Raw genomic sequence first — 25013 nt, forward strand, 5'->3', positions numbered from 1 at the left:
GGATGACTTGATGATTCACGGCGCGAGCCGAGAAGCAAGGCAAGTTTACGTACTATTTTCATGCAAAATAAAGTGCACTAACTTGCAAAAGAAGTTCTCGCCTTGCTCTTTAGGATATGTGAGCGAATCGTCATGTTCGCGCATTTTACGATTTCAGAAAACTGTATCGACCGCCTGCAGTGCTTTAAAATTGAAGCCTTAAATACGCATATCTCGTATTTCGAATTATCGATATATCGAACTATTTCGCAGTCCCCTTCGAGTTCGATATATCCGAGATCGACTGTATATACATACTTATACATATACGCAGCATGACGACGGCGACGGCAAAAGTCAGCCGAGACTGTCCATATAATTGCTATCGCAATAATATTTGTATTAACCTATAAACCCAACCTATAAAAACTGGCTTCTACATTTATCTCACAAGATAAAAAAGATATTGTCCACACTTGTCATGTGCCGTGAGGGAGACTTTCCAATTAATCTTTTTTTATTTTTCTTAATCATAACTTAAACAATTTTTCAAAGTTTCAGGTTCAGATTATTTGGAAGGGATTTAGGTGTAATCTGAGAAAATTTGAGTGCAATCAGTCGAATAGTTTTTTAGAAAAGGTACATCCAAGTTTGGAAAGTTTTCAAAAAACCGATCGTAAGGAAAACACAATCTTATGTTTAAAAACATGCGCGGAACGTGCTCACAACATGCAGCAATAATTACGTTAAAAAAGCATTTTGGGGGCAAAAAAGTGAGTATATTCAACCGATATAGCCGTAGTTATTTAAAAAATCCATACACACAAAAACAATGATGGGGGAAAAAGCCCCACGTATCTGTTAGGAAGCACGGTCCTTGGCGCCATTTTTAAAGGGCTTGGAGCACTCCTACGCACTCGCCAATGCATGGTTTTGCTCCTCAGAGTATGTATTATTTTTTTAATGATGAAATAAAAAAATAGCTTTTTTCGTCAGTCTACCCTACCATACCCCCAAGGCCCCCTGGCAGAGGCAACACACCTTTTTGGCTCATGCTTCGTACAGATGGTACCCCTGGGCTGGCTGACCCACCCAGGGGAAATAGGCAGTCGCCTTCCCCTGTTTCTCTCCCCACGTCTTCATCTTTCCCTCTCACTTTTAACCTTCCTGTCCTCTCTTCCATTTACTTACACTTCTAATGGCCACAAGGGTTAACCTTGTGTGGGTATCAAACCTTGGTTATTTCGTATTTGGTTATACAGTCTACTGATTTTTTGGACTTGCCTGATAATTAGGACACCCTCGCAGCATCACCACATGTCCCATTGAGTTGCAAAAGGGTGTGTCGCAAAAGGGACAAGGACAAAGTGATGACACGAACAGACAGCCATGTGGTAGTGTTAGCAAGAACTTTGTGGAAGCGGAAGTTCCCAAGAAAAGCATTTATTGTGACGAAACATTTTTCGCATTATTTTCTATAGGTGGCTGATGGGGAATCTTTCTTTGTGGCAGAAATTTTGTCGTAGCAGTGTTTGTTATAGTGGGATTCAACCGTATAGCCATCACCGTGTTGCCCCTACACAATAAACACCACACCAGTGTTGCCAATCATAGGGTACCCTATTGTAGGGTACTTTCGGAATTTTTCGGGCAGCATGGGGTAGTAGGGCGGTAATATGATTTTCTTATCAGACGTAGGGTAATTTTCACTTTTCTATAGTCATCGATGAGAGAAAGATGCAGACGATCAATGTGACATCTCCGAGGTTGACATTCCTAAATAGATCCGAAAACTAAATATGTCTTTGATTAAAATTGGAACTGTTTCCATTCACATGTCACCAGCACAGGACAGAGACAAAAGATAATAATACGTCGAACACCCCTGTGCTAGCATTGTTGTTTTATTGCCACGGATTGTTTTTTCCGTCTCCATTGTCTCCCACTCGTTCGTTGCGTGGAGGGGCTTCTAAATTTTGCGACGGCCGTCTGTTCCAGTTGAGGAGAACGCCTAAACGGGAACAGACGAGGCATTGTGGTTCGCCTTAAATGCCTCATCAAACACATAAAGTGACCGTCGGCGTCAATGCAAGTGAAAAAATCATCGTGTATTTCGTCACCTCATTACGTCATCGCGGGTCACAGATTGCCAGAATTTGCGACATCATCGTGAAGTCAGTGATGTTACTGTGACAACGCATAATGTGACATTAAATGTCATCACATGACACCCTCGCTTGGTCGTAGGTGGGCCGGTCCAGGAGGCAGTGCAAAACCCCGCTATGTGCCGAAATATTTGAGGCCTGGGGGAGCAATGCAATAGAGTGGGAAGAAAAAGAAAATAGCTTTCACCTTCCAGCCAGCTTAGATGAATTCATGCTGGTTTTTTGATAACTGTGTACGGATAGGTGCAAAGAGTGTCTCGGCCGAACCTAGTCTAGCTGAGTGAAGGTTCTCTGTCTCTAAAAAAAACCTTATAAATTCACAGCCCAACTCTCTGCGCCCTCCTGCAGATTAACCTTAGTTTTCCTGCTATATTTTTTTTGCTTTCTGCCTAATTTTCTGCCACGAAGCCTCCAGTTGTCTTGTACTTATTTCTATCACTTACCTGTTTACCTTTCTAATGTTTTCTCTAAAAGCCAAGGCTTCATGTGGAGTAATGCCCAAACATACACCCGGGTGGATATCTTCACATTCAATTAGAACATGCTCCATTGTTTCCTTATCTTCTCCACAGCATGTACCGTATATTGCCGATTATAAGTCGACCCGCCAACTTGCAACCCCTTCTGGGGGAAAAAAAGGTTGACTCCGAACACAGCCTCATGCTGCGGCCATAGCTCACCAATAAGTTTTTCAGAAGAGGGAGTGATGCAAAGAAACGTTTATTTGCCCGTGAATCATTGCTTACGAGTCGTCGTTGCTTGAGAGAAGGGCACAGTCACGGTCACTGCCATGATGTGAGCCACTGCTGCTGCTCGCCGTCGGAACGGGTGCCAGTGGTACTGAGATGCCACACGTGGAAAACGCTGCGCAGACAGACCATGTCGGTTCGCAGTCCATACCAGGCATGGTTGACCCAACGATACCAGGCATCGTTGACCCAAAAGGAACGGCGTGTAGCAGCGCACGCGATCTTGGTCCTTTGTTTTCTCCATTCCCTCACGCACTTTTCCGACACATCAAACTTGCACCTGCTTCAACATTGCTTTCTGACTCTGCATAGAGGATCGCTTGCCTCTTGAAAACAGCGTCGCAAATCGCGCACACCACTGCTCGCACGTGAAGTGAAATGCAGAAATGGCGAACAGGCATGAATGCAAAAAGATGCGAAGATGCCTGTGGGCACAAGTGACTGGTCATGTTGTTTAGTTTCCTGCGAAGTGTTGCCAGCCCACACGGCGCTGCCAGCTTTTCTGTGGAACGCCGATGGTTTGTCAACGAATCGTTTCTATTGTATGAAAACAAAACTGCAGGCCGCGTCGCAAGGTAAATTCTTCTTTATTCATAGAGCATCGTTCACCCTCTATCAAAGGTTTGCAATGCTGCTTTCGAGACCGTGTTTCCCAAGCAGTTCGCATTAACGCCGCGCGGCGGTGATTTTTAAACGCGCTCCGTAGTTTCGCGATCGTCGTGGCAGATCGCAAAAATGTCCGGCTCCAGAAGCGGCGCACGCGCGTTGGGAGATAGCTGTTGCCGAGACTCCGCTGCCTCTGATGTTATCGATGCGTTGAATAGCAGGAAATCCGAGGACGATGACCTTTCGTCGGACCCCACAGATAAGTCGACTTTACGATTCCGCGTGTAGGTCGACTCCGATTATAGGTCGACCCCTGAACTTTGGAAGGTCATTTTTAGGGGTGTGCGAATATCAAATTTTTCGAATATGAATCGAATACGAATATCCACCTTCGAATATCGAATCGAACATCGAATATCAAGGGAAAAATGCCTCCACAGTAACAATATTTCACTAAACATGTAGCTATTTGAAAAAAGAAACATTAACAACCTGACTGGCAACACAACATACACTGCTACACAATGTCCAGGCTAGCACAATGCACATCACAACACAAGCAAATATCACGGCACGATGAAAGTAATGACTAGATGTTATCATGAAGAAATATGAGTTGCTCCACATGATCAGGCAGCAGGCGCTCCCTTCTAACAGAGACAACCCTCCCTGCCACTGAAAAGGCACGCTCGCTTGGAACAGAAGTGGCTGGTATAGGGAGTTACATGGGGCAAAGCTTTGCCAGACTGGGGTATCTGAAGGTGCCTACAGTCTGCCACCAGTCACATGGGTCACTTTCTTTAGAAGTGGTCCCGCATAGTGAACAAGTGGTAGTGCGGCACGTTACGGCCGCATAATATTGAAAATGTGGTTACATGATCGCCAACAGCGCTGCGGGTCTGAGATGCACCAGCAATAAATCATACGTATTGGGGCGCGCGTCGCAGGCAGATGTCGTGCCTCCGTGTACTTAGGATGTTTATCGCTCCTCTCGGCAACGTTTTTAGCGATACGAACGCAGCAGAAATGTGGAAGACGAGTTATTTTATGCATGATAATCGAACCACATATGCGAATTTTTCGAATATTCGAAACTTTTCGAATCGAATACGAATATTTCGAATGTAATATTCGACGAATATTCGAAACTTTCGAATATTCACACACCCCTAGTCATTTTATAAAAAAAAACGTCTACTTATAATCGGCAATATATGGTACACTTTTCATGTTCTTTACTGAATCTCGCTTTATAACTATGCGTTCTAAGACAACCTGACCTCACTTCGAACAGCAGATCGCTTCCCCTTGAATTATCATAAAATGTATCCTTGCTTATTTAGTCCTGACCCTTTTGGTAGTTACTCAGAGCCATAGGTCGGCAAAAAGTGGGGAGCTCACTCAGACTCACTCATGAAACATATTTTGCCCTTACGGCTCACTCGGACTCAGACTCACGAAAATTTCCCTCAACCGGACTCACTCGAACTCAGACTCACTGAAATTTTTCTCAGCCGGACTCACTCGGACTCAAACTCACCAAATTATTACTCACTCGGTCTCACTCAGACTCAGACTCACGGCTTTATCTGAGTCTGAGTGAGTCGACTCATGAGTCCGTTAGCGTATAATTGGCTTTATCGAACATGGTGCCAATGCTCTTTCACACCAATATCTCGCATAATTGGTGCTCTACTTGGCGCCTTTTGATCTCGAACCTTCAATGGTGAGTTATCAGTGGTTGCAATCCAGTAAGGACATTTTTATTGAAAGAGATGATTCACACGAGATAATTTTATCAAGAACTTCCCGTGAAAGAGTGCGGGGGCCGGTCGCGGCACATCCCCCCCCCCCCCTATGTAACTCACGCCTCTGATGAATAAATATTCAGCTGGCGTACGAACGCCAGCGCTTTGAAATATGTGCGAGTCGACGGGAGTATAAACGTGAGCCGACATAAGGCCGATAGTAATGCCGAAGTGGTGTAGATAGCATGATAAGTCGGAAAAAAAGTGTGGAGCTCACTCAGGTTCACTCAAGAAATATATTTTGCACTTAGGGCTCACTCGGACTCAGACTCACCAAAGTTTTCTTCAACCGGACTCACTTGGACTCGGAAGACTCACTAAAATTTTTCTCAACCGGATTCACTCGGACTCAGACTCATGGAAATATTACTCACCCGGACTCACTCAGACTCAAACTCACGGCTCCATCTGAGTCTGAGTGAGTCGACTCATGAGTGAGTTTGCCGACCTATGCTCAGAGCCGGTTTTCTTTGCATCGCTGCTATCCAATAAATCTTTTTCGCTTCTCCAACTTTTCGCTTAATGCTCTTTGTTGCCATATCACTTACGCTGCCAGCCGTGTACTTGCTGATGAGTCTCCTAGTTCTTCTCAAATGTGACCCATCGCTCTTCCCATACAAATACTGGAACATTTTCTCTTCTCGTCTTTCATGTTCCTTAGTCTCTCTTCGAAGCTAATTTTTAAACACCTCTACATGTAGTACAGTGAAGTATAGTCTATACCTCATTATTAATAAACAGGGTTATTTCGGGCGTAGGGTAAAATGTAGGGTAATAAAAAAATTGTGTAGGGTAAAGTAGGGTAATTTTGACTGTGACAAAGTGATGACACTTCGTCACAGCAACCACGCCAGCAACCTTCGAGCGACGCAGTCCCCCCTTCTGTCTCCTGGCGTCCCCTCATGCTCCTTATGAAAGACAAGCAGGGCGTTTCCTCTCTGATGAGCAATTGACGGCAGGCCTTGCTTGCGGGATGATGTTTTCGCATGCGCCCTCCGTGCGATGGAGACAGCCGGCTCGTTTCATCTCCGCTTCAGCCACGTTTGTCGCCAGAGCTCACAATCTTTTGCTCGTGGGTAGAACATGCAATGCGTGGGGTGATGTTATCAATTTGGAATTTATACAGAACATGACAATTACGATAAAAACCCGCCAAGATTGTCCGTATAATTGCTATCGCAGTGAAGGAAAAAAATTTAAGCCATTCCACTCTGAGGTGGATGACCAACAAAGCTTTTCAGCGCATGGCCCAGTGGTGACATCGTGGAATCCAGTTTGGTACGCAAGGCCAGGTTGTTAACGACTAGGCTGTTAGCGTTCAATACGCAATGCTGATGCGAAAGCCGTAGATGCCTCATCAAGCACGAAAATTGACTGTCGGCTGTGTCAACAAGAGTGATGCAAAAAAGGATCACGTGATGACGTCATCATGACCTCATAGATCGCTAAAACTTGTGACGTCATCACAACGTCATACACCGTGAAGTCACATGATGACGTCATCACATGACGTCGCTTTGCACTGCCTGCGTGATCGGGGCACCGATCATGGAGGCAGTGCAGAACCAGGGCAGGTGCAGAAAGCTTGCAATGCCTCTGATCCTGGTGGCGGTGCAAAACCGTGTTAGGTACAGAAAGCTTTCAGAAGGGGCCGGGCAGGCTCAATATATCAAGTGAGAAGAAAAAGAAGGTGGATTTCGCCTTAGTCGTCTTAGGCGAATGCATAAGGGACCCTGTGAGCTTTTTTTTTCACTGCTCCCTAGAGGGCACTAGGGGGTTTCCGGCGTAAAACGGAATGTTCTAGCTACATACAGCTTCGCTGTAAACGGAGAACAAAGTTTGTTAGATCATGAACCCCGTTGAACGCACCTTCGGACACTTTCGCGAAAGCTCGACTTGAAGCAGATCTCCAACTTCCAGGCAACCTGGCACATGCACAAACAATAGTCTGGAAGCATTGTGAGAACAGTCTTGCTACTGCACAGAGAGACCTCGGAAAGAGGGAAGGGAGTGTCGGAGGAAGTTGGCTTTTTGAGGCTAGCTAAATGACATGATGTTGCACCCAGCAATATGATCGATTGAGAAGAAAAAGAACCTGGTTTTCGCCTTGGAGTCGTCTTAGGGAAAGACATTAGAGACAGTGTGACTATTTAGCATTCAGGCACTGTTGTGTGTCATCTGCTGGTAACCACATAGACGTACTTACAGTGTTATTTCATAAAGTACAATTTCATTTATTTGCCAGTGTCGAAGATATTCGCTGGAGAGGTTATTCCAGAACACTCAACTGCATGACGCCCTTACTTTTGCATTATCGAGTAAAAGATAGAGTGCTCCATGAGATTTGCAATGAATTGAAATATTTCTAGCTCTTCATAAGAGTCCCATAATAATTATTCAGATGCTTGAATGTAAATGCAACATGCTTCTCCAGTGTACTCCAGGATGTGAAATTAGTTGCTCCAGAATGCTCCCAGATGCAGTATTACATGCTCCAAACTGCTCCAAGATGGACATTTCTGCTGCCCCAATGTGCTCCAAAAGAAAATTTTGCTGCTTCAAAAATTGCTCCAAATCAGAAGTCCTCGATAGCATCACTGCGACTGCTGTCTTCGTCCATGTCACGACCCCGTGACAATATGCTGATTGTAGATTCACTGCTGCCATGTGTGGGCCTTCAGGCACATTAAAGCTGTATAGCGCAGGTCTTCTTCTGGAGGTTCCCCAACAATTTCGCTGGAAAATAAAAACATTTCAGGTTTCTGATTTGAAGCCTGTATTTGTGCACAGGAAAAGTTTGGCGAGTCCGGCCTGAACTCTGGCCCTGGTGGCTTGGGCCCCTGCAGCACGGTACTCCAGGAAGCCAAGTGCTACATGGGGCTGAAGGAGCAGAACATCAGTGCGCTGACTCCACGACACAGCCAGCAGGTGGGGCAGCTGCTGCGGCAGTTGCAGGCCTCGGACGGAGCTCGGCTGACCAGCCTGCAGGGTACCTCTCTCAGCACGGCGGGCATTGACTATGTCGGCTTGCTGCGCGAAATCGCCGACGAGCAGAGCTTTGAGGTCACTTATGTGCCAATAGATGAGCTCAGCCCTGATGGTATGTACTGCTTCAAGATTTTTCTTACTTGCATTCTCCAGATTTGTTCGTTCACTTTTCCGTCACTCTGTTTAGCGTGATTTGACGCTCTGTGAGTGAAAGTGGCGAATGAGCGTTCGAAATTGTGGACGGCATCTCACTTACGTTTAAATCCTCGTTATAATTCGGGCCATATTTCCGTACAACCAATTTCAAAAATATAAAATGTACATTCCCTTCAGCCATATTCCGCGTGACTGGACATATCAATGGGTGACAGTGCTTGCAACAATGCGATGAGTAAAATTGTTTTTTGGAAATGTGCTGAAAATGCCATTGCTCACTATCACTGCTGCATCTCACACTAGTCATGCAAAATGGCTCTTCTCGAAAGTGACTTTTTGAAAATATAGAGTGCTTATTTTTTGAGGAGAGACACTTTTGGAATAACACAGCATATTATCTGGTGAATTTGATATTTCAGACCCCTGATTGTTCGGACGTTTGAATAGTCCCCTTTGACTCTGAATTATCAGTTTGTAAAGTGCGGGATTGGGATAGTTGGTATTCCATTATTAAACTGCTCAGTGCAAAAATTTAGACACAATACACACAGAAAAGACGAGGACCAGCGTTGTCAGTTTGTGACGGCATTGTGCATTTGCTGCAGCTGCACTTTAGGGCAAACAAAATGTTAAAGCACTCACATGCCAACCCTTTATGCTTGTTGTAAAACAATGATATGTTAACCACATGGTCTAAGGTCACTGGTGCCTTTGCCCTGACAACCACTGCTCTCTTGCAGCAGAATCATTCTGAATTTTCACGACTTGCATAAAGTTTTTTTTTTCCCTGTAGACACTGCGTGAAGCTTTTTCCTTGTTCGAGCCAGCAAATTTCAGATGTTTAGACTACTACCAAATTGTACTACCAAATATGAATTGGCCATCAACTTCTATTTGAATCATATCTGAGGTTTAGAATATTCACCCATTCTTTTTTTTTTTTTTCATACTATCAGAATAACTCATTAACAAAAAAAAAAAAAATAAGGCAGTCTCATTCGCACATATTTAACATTTAAAAAACTGCACAATGAACTACAGTCGAACACGGATATATCGAACTCGAAGGGGATCATGAATTAGTTCGATACAGTAAAACCCCATTAATTCGGACTTCACGGGACCAGAGAGAATGTCCGAATTAACCGAGGGTTCGAATTATCGCGAGTACGATCAAAACACTAGAAAAATGTTTCCGCCACCACCAGACTTTTGTGATCGCGGTTTGCTTCGCGGAGGCAACGTGCAAGTACAGTGCAGTCCACTTATAACGATACCACATATAACGATATATCGGTTATAACGATGGGTCGAGTTATGTGTGTCATTTTATGCATTAAGTCTATGAGGAAAAAAACCATATATAACGATATGTTATTGGCCGCATATTTGATATAACGATCGAAATTTGCCGTCTGGCCGGCATTTTCTGTGTATAATAATCGTTACATATGCGTTTCCAAGTTCCCCTGAAACGAACGATGCCGAGACGGGGCGAAACGTTCACCTACGCGAGTTCGTATCTGCCGCCATATCCGCGCTGCGTGCGCCGCGCGCCCGCCCGCGGAGCCCACGCGCCGAGCGCCATCGCGAGCTTGCGCAGCGCACCACAAGATGGCCCTAGCCGCTTCACGTCTCGCCGCTCGCGCGCGGCCCACAATCGCACCGAAAGGAGAGGAAGAAAAGAAAAAAACATGGCTGATCCCTCCGTCATAGGAATCGGTATAACACGAAAGTTAAACGTGTCTTCACAGAAGTAGTGCTTATTGTGTAGTGATATATGAGAGCTTGTACAATGTCTATTCGTGTTTGGCAGCTATAGCACCGTTTGACGTGGATGCACCCATGTTGACAGCATGTCTCTATCGCGACGACTAACGCCCATGATCATTATTAAACCGTTGTGGTAGCTGACGATGTGATATTTGGACACAGCGAATCGTGAATCCCGCGTAAAGATGATATCAACAAGCTCATAATGAACACTGGTACCCGGTATGCGCTTCTTCAAAGCGTGGTCAATTAAGGAGAGAAACGGCACGGTGTGCGCTTTCTAGTAACGGGTAGCAGACGCCTGTGCTCAGGCATACATAACACACACTGCGCTTCAGCAACACGGGAGGTAGAGTTTCGTAGCCTGAGCCGCAAACGCGTGCGTCCCGCTGGCCTCTGTCTCGCAGGCGCTGCTCTCGCTCACCAAGGCACGACATTCGCCTGTCGAAATCGCGTCCTTTCTGCAACGCATATTGCAGCAGTTTTGTTAGTCGGTGCTCTCGCAATTGAAGCAGTCGGCCGCGGAGAAATCCCGTTGGTGCACGTGGAAGCTACTCTGTTGAGCCGACGCACGCTAACACGAAGCCAAAGGCAAAGAACGTAACTGCGTCAAGCGTGCCTCGGCGACGGCAGCGCGGCCAGTCTACCTCTCTGGTATCGAGACGCTTTAACCATTACCTCCGATATCGCGTGCAATCTCGGAGGAAGCGCTAGTAAGTGTCGATCGTGAAGCATTACTTCCTTTCACACCTCACAGACGGCGGCACCGCCCCGCTCCGCCCGCCGCGAAAGAGAATGTGCGAAAGATATAAGGCGCGTTCGCGCCGTGTCCAGCATCTCCCGAGTTAGCTTACTCGGTAGCGCGTCGGGCGCTTGCCGTCGCGGTCGCAACGTCGTGGGTTCGATTCCCAGCGGGGTATATTTTTCTTGGTTTTTTTCTTTCTCACCCGTTGGCGTCCATTTTATCAACGTCATATCCGTGACGGATGTACTTGGTGGACCCCGGCATAAAACACTTTCGTGTTAAAAAAAAAGGCGAAAAGCAAGTTGGCGCGCCGCGCCACTCCGGCGTCTCCGGCGTCCCAAAGAATTACGTCACCGACACCATCTTGAATAATTTGCTAGTTTAGCGGCCGCATCTAGCCGCTTGAAAGGGGCGGTAACTGAAGGCGAAATTGGCGCTAGGGTCGATGGAGATTCAAAGTTAAAGCAGCCAATGGCAGCCTCGCGGGCCGCGAGTTTGTAATATGCAGAGCGCTCAACGCATGGCAACGGCAGCGGCGCGCTATTGGCTGCGCGCACACAGGGACGCCGCTGCGGAGTTCCGCCTAGCAACGGCCGCGCCGCGCTCTCCTTCTCGAGGTGCCTTCCGCGGGAATTTTAAACGGCGAACGCGGCCGCTGGGCCCCGTAGAATTTTCGTCGCCGCTTGTGAAGTGCTACTGCTCTCGCATTGACCGAATACGCCGTCGTCGCCGTATGGTTCGACTGTGCTTTGTGCATTTTGTTTTGTTATAACAGTGAAGACGTTCGCCCATGAACATTTGTGTTGTCGGCCACTGTCTTTTGTGCCTTGGCGCTGCAGCAAGACGCGATCGGCTGTTGTGTTCCACTGTGCGTTTCTTTTTTTCTTTTTTTAACAGTGAACATGCTCGCCCTTGAATATCTGTGCTGTCTGCTGCGTCTTTTGAGCCATCGCGTTGTCGCAAGACATAATCGTTGTTGTGTTGGACTGATTGCTTTTGTTTATTTTTTTTTAGCGCTGAACACGCTTTCACGTGAATATATGTGTTGTCGCCAGTGTTTTTTGTGATCTCGCGTTGTCGCAAGACGTGATCACCGTGGGTTCGAGTGTGCCTTGTGTTTTCTTATTATTTTTTTTTCGCGGCTGATCTTGACAACGCATTTCGCAGCCCTGCAACGCCGGTGTTGTACGGCTATGACCACGGAAAGCAGCGCATGTGAGACGTCGGCTGCCGCGCGATCGAATGCGTTGAAGACAATGACAGTTCATCGCCTGACGTTGACGTGCCGCTGCCGTTGCCATGCGTTGAGCGCTCTGCATATTACAAACTCGCGACGTGGTTCGGGCGAACATCACTGATGAACAAGACGCCTGCAGCTGTGTAAAAGATTACGGCTTGAAGACAAACACATCGTGGGTTGTAGACTTCGTGAAGTCAACAGCAAGGTGTGAAAGGTAATGCAAAAATGGTGTTTCATAACTTCAAAATTAACTTGCGGCATCTTCTGGGGTGATTTAAATTCATGCTTTGGGGATAATGTCCAATGATGAGCCGTCTCAATGAGGTCGTATTATGTGTGCACTTGAGCCGTCTCAATTAGGTCGTATTAGCTGTGCTCGTTCTACTGCCCTAATTGAATTTTGTTTGTATTTCTTTTTTAGTAAATTTGCAATGTCAATCTGGCTCCCAATCTCTGGCCGATGCAACCTTGGGTCCTTGCTGGTTATTGTTTGTAATTTATCTATATTCTGTCAGTCGCAATGCTGTCAATTCTTTCCAACTGAGCTTCAGTCAATCCTTCTAAGGTGTTATGCATGCCCCGGTGCGTTAATCTCTCTATGCTGGTGCTTTGGGGCAAGCCCAGGGCCTGCTTAAAAGCTTTCCTTACGAAAATATTGATTTTGTCCTTTTCTGTCTTGTTCCATTTAAGCCTAAGAATGCTAGCCTCCTTCATTCCGTGATATACTTGTTTGTGATTGTCCTGATGAGCCAGTTGCCTTAGTGACCTTAGTCACTGAAATGTGCAGGTTTGTGGAATACTTTCGTGAGATCCAACCATAATGTAGATCTGGTTCACATGCGCTCTGATTGCTCTCATTATTTTCCCATCCTATGGTACCTACGCCATAACATATGAAAATAACTAGAACACAATTACTTATGTGGCTGCGGCACTTTTTCGATTTTGTTTCGCCAACCGCACGCCACGTATAAGGGGGGCCAAGTGCACACATAATACGACCTAATTGAGAACGGCTGATCATTGGACATTATCCCCAAAGCATGAAGTTAAATTACCACAGAAGATTCCGCAAGTTATTTTTGAAGTTATGAAACACCATTTTTGTATTACCTTTCACACCTTGATGTTGACTTCACGAAGTCTACAACCCACGATGTGTTTGTCTTCAAGGCCGTAATCTTCTACACAGCCGCGAAAAAAATAATAAAAAAAAACACAAGGCACACTCGAACCCACGGCGATCACGTCTTGGAGACAACGCGAGATCACAAAAAACACTGGCGACAACACATATATTCACGTGAAAGCGTGTTCAGCGTTAAAAAAAATAAACAAAAGCAATCAGTCCAACGCAACAACGATTATGTCTTGCGACAACGCGATGGCTCAAAAGACGCAGCAGACAGCACAGATATTCAAGGGCGAGCATGTTCATTGTTAAAAAAAGAAAAAAAGAAACGCACAGTGGAACACAACGGCCGATCGCGTCTTGCTGCAGCGCCAAGGCACAAAAGACAGTGGCGACAACACAAATGTTCATGGGCGAACGTCTTCACTGTTATAACAAAACAAAATGCACAAAGCACAGTCGAACCATACGGCGACGACGGCGTATTCGGTCAACGCGAGAGCAGTAGCACTTCACAAGCGGCGACGAAAATTCTACGGGGCCCAGCGGCTGCGTTCACCGTTTAAAATTCCCGCGGAAGGCACCCCGAGAAGGAGAGCGCGGCGCGGCCGTTGCTAGGCGGAACTCCGCAGCGGCGTCCCTGTGTGCGCGCAGCCAATAGCGCGCCGCTGCCGTTGCCATGCGTTGAGCGCTCTGCATATTACAAACTCGCTGCCGGGCCCGCCTCTCCGTGCCGACAAAGCTGTGTGCCCCGCGCCGGCCGCGGAGGCCGCGCGCGCGCCGCGATGCTAGGTTTGAATTCCTCGAAAGTTCCGTTGTAGCACGAAGCGAGTGTTGAGCGCAGGCACCAGGCTGGCCGTGCAGGCACACTATGCTTGGCGGACAGCTGCAAGTCTCCCGTTGTGGTTGGCGGGTCATTGTTCGCTCTTGAGACTTATCGGAGTGGTCGTTATGTCAGCCGTGCTCCGCCGCCGCCGTACAGGAGCCCGTCCTAGTCGCCGGCCTTGATATGAAGTTTCGTGATGTTCCGTTACATGAACCGAGCTTTGGCCGGCGTGTGCAGTTTTTGTGGTGCTTGCGTGTTGTGCGCTCTTGCCGCCGCGGTGGTTAACGGCACGCACCATTCGTACATCATGCAATGGCGCACGGATACTTCAAGACTCTTTAGACCATGTTGAGATGTTGAGACTATTTAGGTGCGCCTAAAGCTTGACACTCTCGTTGGAGCTTCAAATAAAGCTTTGTTTTTGACATCCTGCTTTCTAGAACATCTATTCTTTAGTGCAAGTGGTAAATTCGGGATCGGAGCTACAGAGATACGTCCCGCGTGTTTTTTTTTTTTTTTTTTGACGGCAGTCCAGATATAGCGATCATCGGTTATAACGATCATATTTTTCGTTTTTCTCGATATCGTTATAAGTGGACTGCACTGTAAATCACAATTTTGCTAAGTTCCTGAAGGTGGCTCAGTCCGCGCACACTGTGCCGCAAAGCGGCGGTCTAGCTGACGCAGCCAGGCTTGAAATATTTCGGCCGTTATCCAAGCCTTTATATTAAAGCGGTAGTCGACAGGCAGCTGCTTAATGTTCTTAAAACATTTTGGCTTCGCAGCCTTTCCTATGACCAGCAGCGGCAGCCACTCTGTGCCGGTCATGTTCGTAGCCAGAACAGTCACCCGCTCTTTACTCCGTTTCCCGCCGACGCACGGGTCCCCCTTAAACACGATAGTCTTGTCAGGCAGAGCCTTAAAGAACAGCGCTGTCTCGTCAGTGTTGAAAATGTTGCACGGCTCGTACGTAGAAAGGCGTGCGGTAAGTCCGGAGGCCTGCACAACACTTCACCGCGCACGTTGCGGAACACCAGAGGTGATGATGATGCTGGGGTTTATTGGCGCAACGGCCATGGTTGGCCAAGGGGTGCTATCGCGGAACGATGCCTTATGCCATGTTTTATGCTATTCTCTTCATCCACCACTCGTGGCTGGCTGATCACGTTGATAACGCGGATGGACCGTCGCTCTGACCACTGGCCAAGCGCGAAAAGCACGAAAGGCATTGGAATCGGAAATAGCATTGTTCTGCGATTGCACCCCAGCTGGAGTACAATCAGACTCAACCGCAACAAAAACGCGTTGAACGCTGTTGCTGATGACAGTAGCGGTGCACTGCCTTTCATTTTTTTTTCTTGTGTGCCTCCGAGATGCAAAGCTCGTTTTAAATCTGAGAGGCCATAATTCGATCTCGTTGCATCGTTTTAAATCTCTGAGGCCATGGTCCGATCTCAAAGTTGTTCAGACGCGCCGTCGATTTCGGCTGCGAATCCGAATTATATCCGAACCGCGGCCGTGGCAGTATGCGCTGCTGCTTCCCCGTCTCGACCCGACCTCGGTCAGGAGTTCGAATTAACCGAAGCGTGGTCGAATCTGTCCGAATTAATGAGAGTTCTCAGCCATAGAACAATGCACATCTTGGATGGGACCAGGCGCCGCGTCTGAATTAACCGAAATTCCGAATTAACGGGGGTCAAATTAACGAGATTTTACTGTATATGAAAAATTTTATATAAAAAAATACAGGCCCCGAGACCTTACCAGTGGCGGATGATCGCCTACAATCGGCGCATTCAAGAATTGACAACTAATTCTGCACACACGATGCAACAGAACGTTTTATTTGCGTGAAAAAAATCGCTTATCTTGGCCTGCTTCTTCGTCTTTGAAATGAAGTTGAAGACGCTGGCCTCGATCTTATCGAGGCTGTCCAGGTGCGACAGCTCGGTTCCCTGCATGTCGCCGCAACAGCGGCGAATCAAACTGAACGCTGCCGCCATTTCAGCGGCGCAGTGCGCGCGTGTAGCCGCCGCCTCGTCCGGACGATCTTCCTCGTCACCTAAGCTGTCAGCCTGGGCATCCTGGGTCCCTGCGACCGCAGCTACAATGTCCTCATGAGCGAGGCTTGCAACAGCCTGAACATTTCAGTCCGTTTCCATGAAATCGTCCGCAGACACTTCAGGTGGAACGGCAGCCGGGAAGAGGGACGCACTCGCGAAATGCGTTTATGCGCTCGTCGTTTGCTGACGATGTTGTAGCGTTGCTTAAATCGGTAAAGCCACCCGGTGTTGTCGGCAAAATCGTCTTCACCAAGTGCAGCGGCAAACCATTTGGCCTTAGCCGTCACCGTTGGGCCATCCACTGGAATGTTCTTCACGCGCACTTCTATATATCCGTGTTCGACTGTAGCTTTAAAATTTGACAGTGAAATTTATCTCGTAGTATTCGTGTGCTTAGATGATATTAGTATAACTCCGGAAGAAGATTTGTCCAAATTTGTTATTATTTTTTTTTTTTTTTTTGTCTGGGTGCATGCTCGTCAAAACCTCATTTCCAAATAATGGCACAAACCTATTACTTCAATAAATCGAGGCAAAGAATACATGCGATTCAGGAGAAGCATGAAACTGTAGCAAAAGAAGTTGCTTACATCATCAACTTCGTTAGATCGAGGCTTGACTATTTACATTTAGTAACATGACTCAGCCCGCTGTACTAAAATGAATCATTAAATGTGCTATAATGTTAGTCCCTTGACCATCCTTCAACTTGGTCAACTGGATTCCTCCTGTTTCCCAGCATCTTGTCATAAAATACTCTGAAAAGCGCCCAGTGTTACCGCTGATCTTCTTCTCTCTGCCTTTGTTTGCCTCTCGATGCAGGTAAGCACCAGTGCCTGGTGCAGTTGACCTCGCTGCCGCTGGCAGTGTGCTTCGGCACAGCCGACACGCCTGAGCAGGCACAGGTGGCTGCGGCGCGCTGCGCACTGCAGTACCTGAAAATCATGACCAAGAAGTGAGGCAGGCAGGGTACCTGGCTCAGCAGCATGCTGGTCAACCTGGATTGAACAGAGGAGTTCTGCCACACACACGGCAGGAAACCCTAGCATTTTGATGTTCAAGGTACCTTGTTCAAAGAAAAAAACCCGTCTCTAGTCAGATGAGCTGCACTTCGGCCTTTGGCTGTTCCCTCCTCTTCGTTCACCCGCGTCCTTAATCCGACCTTGGGGCAGTGTTGCGTTCATCCGGTCCCACGCGGAGTGTGGGGCGGGGCCTATGCAAGGCCAAGCCTGTGCCGCGGTTTACATTGCTTTCGTGTCCGCTGGACAACGGAGCAAGTTACTGCAGGCTGGCCCATAAAGTCTTCCCATTCTTTTTTTATCCTTTATTGGCCTCTACTTCTAGCCAATTGCATTCTTGCACATCTCTCTCGGCAGCCAAGGCTTGCCTCTTTTTTCTTTTTCTCTTTGTTTTACATTTGGACTGCTCACGCTTGGTAGAGAGAGAGGAGGACTTCAGGTCGAAGCTTTATCTCACTAAGGTGGCCTGTGATTAACGCAGGCTCCAGATCGGTGCTAAAATGTGCAGTTAACTTTTTTTTTTTTTGCTTTTTCAAAGAACTGTATTCCTATTGTTGTTTAGCATGGTCTGTGGCCTATTTTTATTCCTTTGTGTTTCGGCCAAGATTCTTTGCTTCTGGCTCAGAGAGCAAGGAGACAATGTGTAACTGGTGACTACCTTCGTGATCTTTGCTTTTAGACTGTTGACAGAAATTGCATGAGCATTGCAGGGGCGAGTGCAGGTTCGTAACGTGCCACATTTGCTCGAAAATGTGTCAACCCCTATCTATTGATTTCACAGGGTAATGAAGAGTAACTAAAATATAAGAGGAACTTGCATCTCTTCGTTGCACCTGCCAGAGAAAGCATCATTGGGTGCTTTGAAGGCATACTTGGCACCTCAAATGACAAATGTCCTCAGAGCCGCCATGCACGTTCGGTGTGCAGTATTTTTAAGAGCCAGTCTGGATAACGTTCGCTGGGCAGATCCTCCATCCATGGGCTCGTTGACATCTCGATGGCATCTTCCCTCGTAAGCCACTTTTTGTAAGACACTGTAATTAAGGTAATTAAAATGGCTTAATGACTGCAACATCCACTGGCTGTAGTTGATACTTCTGCAATGTAGTTGATACATCACATTGCCAAGTATGCTGACAAGGTTGCTGCCTGCCTCCAGGTTTGCATCTTGGACTCCCTGGCAAAAGCGTCTTGTGAACGAGTCCAAGACCAGTATATCGAAGCTCCAGGTACACTTTGTCCCAGTTGCTTCATCGGCACTGTCTGAAACCATCCTTTTTTACAGTCACCTCATTTCATAACCTTCTAATCATATTTGCCTTTTATTACGATGGCGCTAACCAGTTGCATCCACGAGGTTTATAGACCATCTGTTAATGTCGTTACGACATTTCTTCCTTGTTATTTTGTGTGTATGTTTACTTGAAAGTTCAGCGTTTAATGTACCAGTGAAGCCGGCATGTTTTCAAATGAGTAAGGTACGTGGCGGTGTGTTGCAGTCTTTTGCAACGAGTTCACACAATGCAGTGTCCACAGATTTCTCAGTATCGTAGAGCTGCACTAGCCATATTCAATCCGTTCAGCATCTTATGCATCTGCATAGCCCAGTCTTAAATAAGCAAAGAAGCTTCGTTATGCTGCGTTCTTTCTCTCTGCTGTTGAGGGTAAAAGTAGTGGTACACGAGAGCGAGCGAAACTTCTTTTATTTTTTTGCAATGCTTCTACCTTAACCATGCAAAAACTGTTGCCTGAAAGGCTTTTTCCTTTCTTCTTCTTCTTCTTGAACGGACGCTACAAAAGGAGGGATGAAGAGCGTGGCCTGTTTTTTCATACTAAGCAAAGAGCCAAAATTGTGAACGAAGATGGGGGAACAGCCAGCAACTCTAGCTGCAGAAAGCATTTTCTCTCACATTCCGAGGAACTGACAAAAGAATCGGGCATCCAACGATCTGAAAGTCTGGAGATTGGGAGGGAGGACAGCCACACCATCTTCTCAATATACGGTTCATTTATGACAAAACCTTTTTGTTGTTTTTTTTGTTAGCAGATGTTGTGAAACAGTAATCACAGCAGTGCTTGCAAGGTCCCTGTGTTGTTCTGACGAGCATTTTGGAGCAAGATTTTAACTTTCGTAATTTTTGAAAGACAAGTTTTTAGGTTTTCTTTCTTAGCACTGGTTTGAAGGTGAGATGCTACAGTTCTTTAATGCACACTGAACTTGTTTTTTTTTTTTTCTTTTACTATTCTGGCACCATTCTGTTAATTTTTTGTAGTGTAATGTAGAGCCACAATCGTGACTACTCAAGATTGCTTTTGCAGCTTATCTATGGTTGCTGGTGTGTGAAGACAAATAGGATGGGACTTCAGGCTGGCAAGGAGGGAATGAATATTAACCGATCGTGTAGGTGGGAATTTTTCTCTTAACTATCAAGCATGTAGGCTAGCTTTTTTCCCAATTTCCAACCTTTCATCTGCAAGTGACAAAATAAACGGTAATCAACAAGACTGCTGTGTCATGTGTTCGTTCAGTGGCTGCAGTGCACTATTGCCTGCATTACTCACTTTCTGCAATCATAGGTAAGACCATCATCGTGCACTCCACCTAACCAGTGATGAGATCAGATTTCCAGTTTTACTTGTGTGGTGGTTTCTTGACACTCGTGTAACAGCATGAAATAGTAGAAAGGACGACGACAGAGATCGTAAAGAGCACAATGCTCTTTACACTCTGTCATCGTCCTTTCCACTTTTTTGCACTGTTACACGAGTGCCAGTGAACCAACTAGCCCAGCAAGCAAGTTTCTTGACGGCACTTTGACACTGTTGCACCAGCTTTCTGGCGATGTAGGCTGCAAGTGGTCTGTGCTTCCTGGTGTAAGCACATGGACATTGCAGACAAGCTACTCCGTGGCCTCGACAGGCATGTGCATGAATGTTCGGATTGCATTTGGCGCAACATTTCTTGTATTCTAGTCACTTATTCGAAATACAGCAGTGAAGTATCTCATTGTGCCCTGGTCATACTGGTAGTTTTCAATAATGTGCTGCTTAATGTGAGGACTTGCACGAATGACACAGCCAAGCTACCACATGACCTTGGTCGCAGTGGGCATGAATTGCGTTGGGTTTGTTGTTAGTTTCACAGACTTTGTGCACGTGTGTAGACCCCCAAGATCAGAATGACATAAGCAATATGGCACTTCGATTCTTTTCTGAAAACATACTTGTGCAGATAAAGCTGATAAGGTGCATGTATCTTTGAGTAAACTGTAGCAGACTGTGCTTGCACTTGTATGCACTTTGTGTGCTTGCAATGTACGTTTGCAAATGGTATACTGGATGTCATTATTTCCTGTCTATATTGGACACACCAGGTCCTGGAGTCGACGCTCACGCATTGTTGTTAAAAAGTTGCGAAGGTGTACACGCAGGCATTTAATAACCTAGTAGAGCCTGTTAAACCTCTGTGGAGGTACCTGCCTTAAACTGGACATTGGGGTAATGCTGCTTCAACACTGTAAGCAGTGAAAAGCAATTTTTAGGCCTTTGAAGATACAGAGGTTTGAAGCATTTGCGATTTACTGCATTTGTTTACCCATGTCTGTGCGCACAGGTGTAGTTGATGTACTTACTAGGCGTATCATGTGCACAAAGTTAGTCACAAACGCGGCAATCAGCCTCACAATGTCAACGCCAAAAAATGCAGAATAGACAGCCACTTGCTGACTCCTTCGTATGAATCAGATTCCCATAATGTATGGGATGTGCCGAATTCTTTTTTTTTATAAAGTTGTTTCTCTCCTTGGCAAGAGACTCTTCATCCTTGGCTCGATAACCATAGCAGTTCATACTTGTAGAGTATCCCACCATACAAGCCCCGCTGGACTTTCTATAGCAGATTGTCCAGCGGGGGCTTGTATGGTGACTCTCGTCCTGACCGCCGTGGCATGGATCACTGACGCCATCAACGTCGCGTAGGTCTGGCTTGCAACAACAGCTATGCGGCAAAGCTGCACTTCGTTTTTGCAGGCGGCATGCCTACCGTGTCGCCAATCGACACATCTGGCGTGTCGAAGACCGGTGATTAACGTGACTGTCGATGACTAGTGTCAATCCAGTTCACCGCAGACTCTTCATTGGCCCGAATGTCAGCTTCTCCGCAACGCATGGTTGCTAGCGGCGTTCGGAAGACAGACGTGCAACCATGCTACCGAAAGGTAGCATATACAGAAAGTCGAAGGTACCGCTCTACTGCAACCTGGTCTTGGGATCATCCGCACTATTTTCCAGATTTTGTCCGCTATTCAACGTACCACACTAGAAGACCCACCCAGCTCAGCAAAACGAGCAGTGCTGTTTGGTGAAGGATGGAGAGATGCCACTATGTGAAATAAATTAAGCTGGCCTCCGAGGTGCTCGAACCATAGAGACTAAATTGGGAGAGAGAGAGCATGCGTCAAGCAGCCAGTCTTGGTATAGTGACTTGGCAAGCGAGCTTCGTTTGATCAAAAGTCACTCCCATCGCTCATTCCTACGCAGTATGGCAGCCCAGCACATGACCTCTGAGAGAGCGTATTGGCCAACAATGTTTGTTTGTTCGATTGCGCTGGCGTAGCATTGTTTGCATTACAAACGCCCATTACTCGCCATTGGTGCACTGAGAAATGAAGGGAACACGCGGGCGTCAAACAGCATTTTTTTTTTTTTTGCTTTCATAATGTTGCGGTACCCCTCTCTCGAGTTATCCTTCATCCATGGACTGAAACATCTCGGGCGATCTGAATAAAAAAGACGAAAATTATCGGGAGTAATTTGACCGCCCACTGTCTACTTCAATCTGAGAACGTCAATATAATGGCAGTGTCTCGTGAGAGCATCGGGGACATTGAACATTTTATTTGGCTTTGCCCGCTGTTGGATGTGGAAAGAGCAGCGATGACCCGCAGCTTGCAAAGAGGTTGTCATAGGCACCGGACATTTGAAGATATTTTTCCTGAAAGGCCCACGGCAACGAGGAGGAGTGTGCAAGAAATTTTGCTGATCTTCCTGCGAGACACTGGGCTGTCCAACACGTGGTGACAGACACCTGAAATTCAGAAGATGCTCAGGCGGAACAATTGCCGGCCATGCAGGCCAGGCTAACCCTGCCTGCTGCAACATCATAACCACCACCACCACTGCGTACGCCTTCGCCTGCGCTCTCCTTAGCGTTACCTAAATTGCTGTCAGCTTTTATAGCAATAACAATGATAATTTATTTGGACACTCGAGGCGATTTTTTGCCGTCGCTGTCATGTTCCGTATGAAGTCCAAATCGATAACATCGCGCCGCGCGTCTTGCGCTCTCTGTGCGAGCGAAAGCTTGCGGAGGCTGCAAACAAGTGCGCCTCAGGCAGAGACGAAACGCGCCGGTCGGCTCCGTCGGGCGAAGAGCCATGAAGGCGTGCCGGTGGGGTGGGCTGCGTCGCTTGATCGGGCAGAAACTGCGAACATTGACCAAAGAGCGCGGTCGCGCGCGCTGTCTCAACTGAGATCAGTAGACGGCTCATACCCATGTACGTGCTGTGTCACCGGTTACTTCGTTTTGAAGGGACATGCGGCACGAAAACCGCTTTGCCCCCTGCAGCAGTCGTATTCCCTTATGCCTGCGTTTTGGAGAGTAATCGGATACCAAAGGCTCGTTCACACCGGAGGCGGCGTGGCACAGCGGGGTTTTCAAGGCGCCGAAGCGGCGAGCGCGCAGGCCTGTCAGACTAAGTTCAGACCGGGCAACTTGCCTGGCTGCCCGCGCCGCCGAGGAGGCGGGGCATCTCGCCCGTCCACCCTTGTACATCTGGCGCCTTCACAAACGTCGGCTATAGTTCACGGCATTTCTGGCTCCCAGCTGTTTCGCGCGCTATTGCTTGCTAGCCACCTGTCAAAGATGATTAGCTCGGACGAAGGAGATTGTAAATTTGATGTCCTGATGGTCATTTCTTTAGCAGCACACCAAGGACAGAGCTAGAAGCTCAAGTGATCAAAAGAACGGACGTGAGCATGCTGAGTTGACATGGTTGATTTACCACATGTACAGTTTACAAGTGAATTCGATGTTTCGCAGCGCAAGGAACGAGGACGACATGGGAAAGACACACACAGCGCTAATCTTACAACTTGCTTTATTTTCCTGCTTACAGCAAGATATATGCGCTTTTCACCAGGAAAAAAAAAAAGAAAGAAAAAAGAGCAGAGCAGACGAGGCATATATATGCCTTGTCTGCATCGTATGTCTCGTCTGCTCTGATCTTCCTTTTTTCTTCCTTTTCGGTCAAAGACGTACATGTACGTCATTGCACGTATGTTTAAAACGCGCTTTTTGGATCATTTCTTTTGCGCTCTTGCTTGGCGTGCGCTGCCACACTGCGGGAACACGTGGAAATTTTTCCCTTGCGTCGATGTCTCTCAGTTTTTATTTTTATGCTTTAGTATACAGTGGTGCACCGGCTAGTTTCAGTTTCGTTGTTCGGCCGGTTCCTGCTTGTTGCGCCCGCAAAACTGATGGCTTTCCGGTTTAGAATCTTTCTAAAGGTGACCGATTTGTTACTCCCTCGTTCATTGCTCCCCAGTACGCTATTACGCCTGTTTCCGTGGAGGCTCTGACTGACACAAACGATGTCACTATGGTTGCGTTTCCTGTTTCGGGGACTCACAAAAACCGCTTCCGTCTTCGTTGGCGATAAGACGAATGATTATTATAGGTTTCGGATTTGTTTTCGCTTTCTGTACTCGCTCACAACTACACAGTTTTCTGCAGTGCGCTCAACCGCGCAGTTTGCTTTCTTTATGGTAGTGCGTGCCGGTTTCTCTCCCGCAAGTGAGTCTAGCGGCGATTTCTCCGAATCAGAATCCGATTCAGTACACCTCAGCTCGTCGTACGACGAGTTACTTAGGAGTTAAGACTAAGATGTTTACGAGTGAGCGACATCTCAAAAGTGCGCGCGGCGAGACAGTGCTGACTGGATCAAAAGTGGCTTTTCTCCCCCCGTGTTTCGACTTAACGCCACTTCGTGCAGTTATTTTGTAGCGTTAGCTACAGTGGCCGAGGCGGAGCACTTTTGCGTGGCAGTTTGAGAGCCGTGCTGCGCATGCGCGAGGAGCAGTGACGTCACACGGCGCACCGGAGCCACCGTGCGCGCCTCGCCGGTCTGCGCACTCCAGAGGAGTGCCGTCATAGTCGTGCGCCAAGCTATGCGCCTCCGTTGCGCAGTGGCCGTCTGACGCTGCGCCGAAGCCGCTTGATAGCGCCTCATTTTCCGCGCATACGCAGACGTATCAGTGGGGGTATACATAATTATAGCGGGGAGGAGGAGAAGGAAAAGGAAAACGGAAGGACAGGGAGGTTAGCCATTTGTCAGACCGGCTGGCTGGCGTTTGTCAGTGTGGTATAGCTATGGAGAAGGAGAGCGCAAATGCTGATAAGCGGCGCAGAAAAGCGGAGAAGCTTGACAACCAGGAAAGCTAAGAATAATCAGCTGAACCTTAGCTAACGCTACGTATATCCTGGCATAGCCGAGCTAAGCCACTGCATTTTTTTTTGTACATTCTAAAAAGACGGCGTGCAAACACGGGCACAAGAAAGAATTCAGGGCACCACAAACGCCGACTAACAACTGAAGGGACGCGCAACGGCGGAAAAGAAAAGAGGCACGAAAACTGATCTGCGCATGCCCATGCAATAGGCGAACCTATCAATCTGCTATTCTCCGTGTTTGATAGAGCTTCGCC

The 25013-nt window shown here is 47.2% G+C and overlaps 1 protein-coding gene across 1 annotated transcript in view; it reads left to right on the forward strand.

Annotated features, from left to right (window-relative positions):
* Nucleotides 1-19754, forward strand: part of LOC119386051 (interferon-inducible double-stranded RNA-dependent protein kinase activator A-like) — a 28936-nt gene extending 9182 nt beyond the window's left edge. Inside the window, exons 2-3 of the mRNA XM_037653400.2 lie at nucleotides 8081-8407; nucleotides 17053-19754. Of these exons, the coding sequence (XP_037509328.1) occupies nucleotides 8081-8407; nucleotides 17053-17189 (464 nt within the window). The 3' untranslated portion in view covers nucleotides 17190-19754. The remainder of the gene's footprint in view (nucleotides 1-8080; nucleotides 8408-17052) is intronic.
* The last annotated feature ends 5259 nt before the right edge of the window (nucleotides 19755-25013 follow it).

The sequence above is a fragment of the Rhipicephalus sanguineus genome, chromosome 3 (genome assembly GCF_013339695.2).
Source record: "Rhipicephalus sanguineus isolate Rsan-2018 chromosome 3, BIME_Rsan_1.4, whole genome shotgun sequence".
NCBI classification, from domain to species: Eukaryota; Metazoa; Arthropoda; class Arachnida; order Ixodida; family Ixodidae; genus Rhipicephalus; species Rhipicephalus sanguineus.